Genomic DNA, 3379 nt, shown 5'->3' on the forward strand with positions numbered 1-3379 from the left:
CATGTACCTTAAGTATATCTCAAATGGATTGTTTTTGAGGTAGTGCTCGACGGCTACCTCTGGTGTCCACAACCTGGAAAAGGGGTGTTCCAACGTAAGGCATCGCCTTCAAGAGGCTGAGGGGAAGGTGTGTGAAGGTGGGGCACTTTCATGATGATGTTGGTCCAAGCCATTTCGTCATGTCACCAGAAGGCTTCAAGAAATTCATTGGTAACGTCCCCAAGACCATTGTATTGAAGACCAACACCGGCTGCTCATTGATGGTCTAGGTGAGAGAAGTCGATGGAAAGATTTCCATGGATCAAGGCTGGACAGGATTTTCAATCGCTCACGAAATCAAGATCGGGTACTTCATGACCTTCAAGGCGCTCAAGAATGATGTCTACAAGGCTACTATCTTTGACTACTCCATGATTGAGATCGTGAAGAAGTGCCCATAGCATGATCCAGCCCTTGCCATAATGGATGGGTGAAAGCTGGTATTGTTGATGTCTGTTTATCATCCTGAACTTGTTGTTACCATCGTGTTCTGAATTTGGTTGTAACCGTCGTGTCCTAAACTTCCTAATTAGCATCGTGTCTTGAACTATGTTCCAGTACTTATGCTATGTTACATGGTAATCTTGATGTTCTTATGCTATGTTATATGTTATGTCATGTGGTAATCTCGATGTAGTTCACAGTGTGTTGCTGCTATGAGTTGGTATCCTCACCACTCGGGAAGATGTTATCGTACCCTCTCGTTCTGCACATAAGTAAACATCGCTCTTAGTTTTCTCCGAGCCTAAAACATCTGACCAAACGATGTGCTTATTATTCTTCCACGGTGCTGAAATAGGCTTGCTAGCATCCAAACCAACTACCAAAACAGATCCAAGTCGCGTTTCTACTTATAGAGCCCCTGACGACGGACACTTTCATGATGATGTATGAAGAAAAAAACCATAGGAGGAACCAAACTCGCCCCTAATCTCTCACAAACCTTGCACAGAGCAGGGCCAGCCTCCACGAGTTCGCACGACCAGCAGATTAGCAGTGTCCACCCGTTCTCATCCAGATTGCAGAGCACAGAACAGAGTACTAGGAGTAGCGGCTAACAGTAAACCCAACCAATTTCACTGCATTACAGGATAAAATTGCCTACCGCTCACAGCTAAGCCTACAACAGATATAGAAGCCTAAACTGAAGAAAAGACAGCCTACTCGCATTGCAATCTCCAGCGAAAAGGGTGCACGATCGTGTCACCGAACAGGAAAATTTTGAACCCTTCGCTTTCCCCCTCACCAGGGCGCTTGGCACGGCATGCTCAGTCTGTCACAGCTGTTTCTTGGCGTCCGTCTCCTCGTCCTGTCCGACCTCGCAGCTGTCACTGCCGGCGGCCGGCTCCTTGCCTTCCTTGGGGCTGCCCACCGCCCTCTTCTCCTCCTCTTCCACCTCGCCGTCCTTCCTCGCCGCCGCCGTGCCAAAAAGCCGCTTCTCGGCGCGCGCCTTGATAACATAGAGCAGCTCTTCCATCGCCTGTTTCTCCCCGTTCCTCCGGTTCTTGATCAGCACCTCGCTCACGTCCGCCGGCGTGATCTCCGCCGCGTCGATCCATTCCTCCAGGCCCCTCATCACCTCGGCGCAGTCGGCATCGCCCTGGAAGCAGAGGTAGTTCTTGAGGAGGATCTTGAGCGCCGGGAAGGAGCAGTAGCTCATGAAGACGTGCATGTCCATGCGTCCCGACCGGAGCAGCGCCGGGTCCAGCTTCTCGATGTGGTTGGTGGTGAACACGAAGATGCGCTCCGACCCGCAGCACGACCACAGCCCGTCGGTGAAGTTGAGCAGGCCGGAGAGCGTGATCGACCGGCCCGCCGCCGCGCCGGCCGCGTCCTGGTCGACCGACCCGTCGATGCTCGGCCGCGGCTTCGGGGCCGGCGGCGGCAGGGCCGCGCGGTTGGTGAGGTCCACGGAGCAGTCGATGTCCTCGATCACGATGATGGACTTTGACGTGGTCTTCATGAGCAGCTTCCGCAGCTCCGCGTTGCTGCTCACCTCCGTGAGCTCCAGGTCGTACACGTCGTAGCCGAGGAAGTTGGCCATGGCGGCGATCATGCTGGACTTGCCCGTCCCGGGCGGGCCATACAGCAGGTACCCGCGCTTCCAGGCGCGGCCCGTGCGCTCGTAGAAGGCGCTGCCGTCGGCGAAGTCGCGGAGGTCGGCCTTGATGGACTCCTTGCGGTCGGGGTCCATGGCCAGCGTGTCGAACGTGCTGGGGTGCTTGAAGGGGACCGGGTCCCACGGCAGGCCGCGCCCGTCCATGGCCCCGCCGCGCGCGTTGGTGTACAGCAGCCGGTCCTGGCTCCGGCGGCGGATCTCCTGCGCCGTGGCGAGGATGTGGTCGAGGTACGCCGGGAGCAGCTTCTCCCTGTCGCCGCGGCGGATCCGGAGCGTGAACCGGCGCTTCTCCTCGGGGAGCGGGCGCCACGATAACCCGCCAGACTGCCGCGGCGTCACCACGTGCTCCCACGTGACGGCGGCCCCGAGGAAGGCGTCCACCACGCGGTCGCTGGCGGCCATGCCGAAGGTGAAGGACGTGGCGTTGTGGGGCCGCGTGAGGCTGAGCCGGGCGCCCGACGACGGCGCCGCCGTGCTGCTGAGGTAGAGCTGCACGGCGTCGTAGATCTCGTTGTTGCTCATGCCGTCCGTCTCCGTCACGTCGAAGTAGCAGTACGGGGAGAAGGACCGCGTCATCCGCCCCAGCAGCCGCGCCACCGCCGCCCGCAGCTCCGGCGGGAACACCGCGTGGAGAAATCCCTGCATGAACGCCACAGCGCCCATGAGCGACGCGAGCGCCGTCCAGTACTCCCTCATCGTTGCGCCGCCGCTGGGCAAATCGGAATGCGCACCGCCGGGCTGGTTTGGGAGAAGAGTGTGACGGCTTTGGAAGTTTCAGGGTTTTCTACGAAAGGTCAGAGAAGCGATGGTTATATAGCCGGAGAAGCCGAGGTGGGATGGAGAAGAAAGATTTGGGCGGAAAATAAAGATGAAGCCGAGCTGCCATAGAGTAGGCCAAACCGCAGAGGCAGAGCAAGGTCGCCATCAATAGATTAGAACAGAGGAAGCATTAAAATGCCTTGCGAATGTAGGCAGGCAATACAGCAGCGATGACATACCAAGAGAGATCTTCGCTTGGACCTGGAAGGAGATATGCTGTATACACCTGTACAGTACTAAAAGTGGAATCTCACTAAAATATTTTACTTCATTTTTAGTTCAAGCTGGACAGCATCTTTAATTGTCAAAATGGTTAAAGTGTTTAGACCGCTTCATTGCAAAATACGCGAATGTTTAGAAACGGTCACACTAACAAATATTTCCGACCTGTAGTCTTAATAT

The 3379-nt window shown here is 55.9% G+C and overlaps 1 protein-coding gene across 1 annotated transcript; it reads right to left on the minus strand.

Annotated features, from left to right (window-relative positions):
* Positions 1–1094: 1094 nt before the first annotated feature.
* Positions 1095–2915, minus strand: LOC124655202 (AAA-ATPase At4g25835-like). The gene has a single exon (XM_047194136.1). The coding sequence runs from the start codon at positions 2852–2854 to the stop codon at positions 1316–1318; it is 1539 nt and encodes a 512-aa protein (XP_047050092.1). The 5' UTR covers positions 2855–2915; the 3' UTR covers positions 1095–1315.
* Positions 2916–3379: the final 464 nt, after the last annotated feature.

This window comes from Lolium rigidum, chromosome 5 (assembly GCF_022539505.1).
Source record: "Lolium rigidum isolate FL_2022 chromosome 5, APGP_CSIRO_Lrig_0.1, whole genome shotgun sequence".
Classification (NCBI taxonomy): domain Eukaryota; kingdom Viridiplantae; phylum Streptophyta; class Magnoliopsida; order Poales; family Poaceae; genus Lolium; species Lolium rigidum.

Coding starts and splice junctions, on each gene's coding strand:
- LOC124655202 (XM_047194136.1), bottom strand. CDS start 2,854: ATGAGGGAGTACTGGACGGCGCTCGCGTCGCTCATGGGCGCTGTGGCG.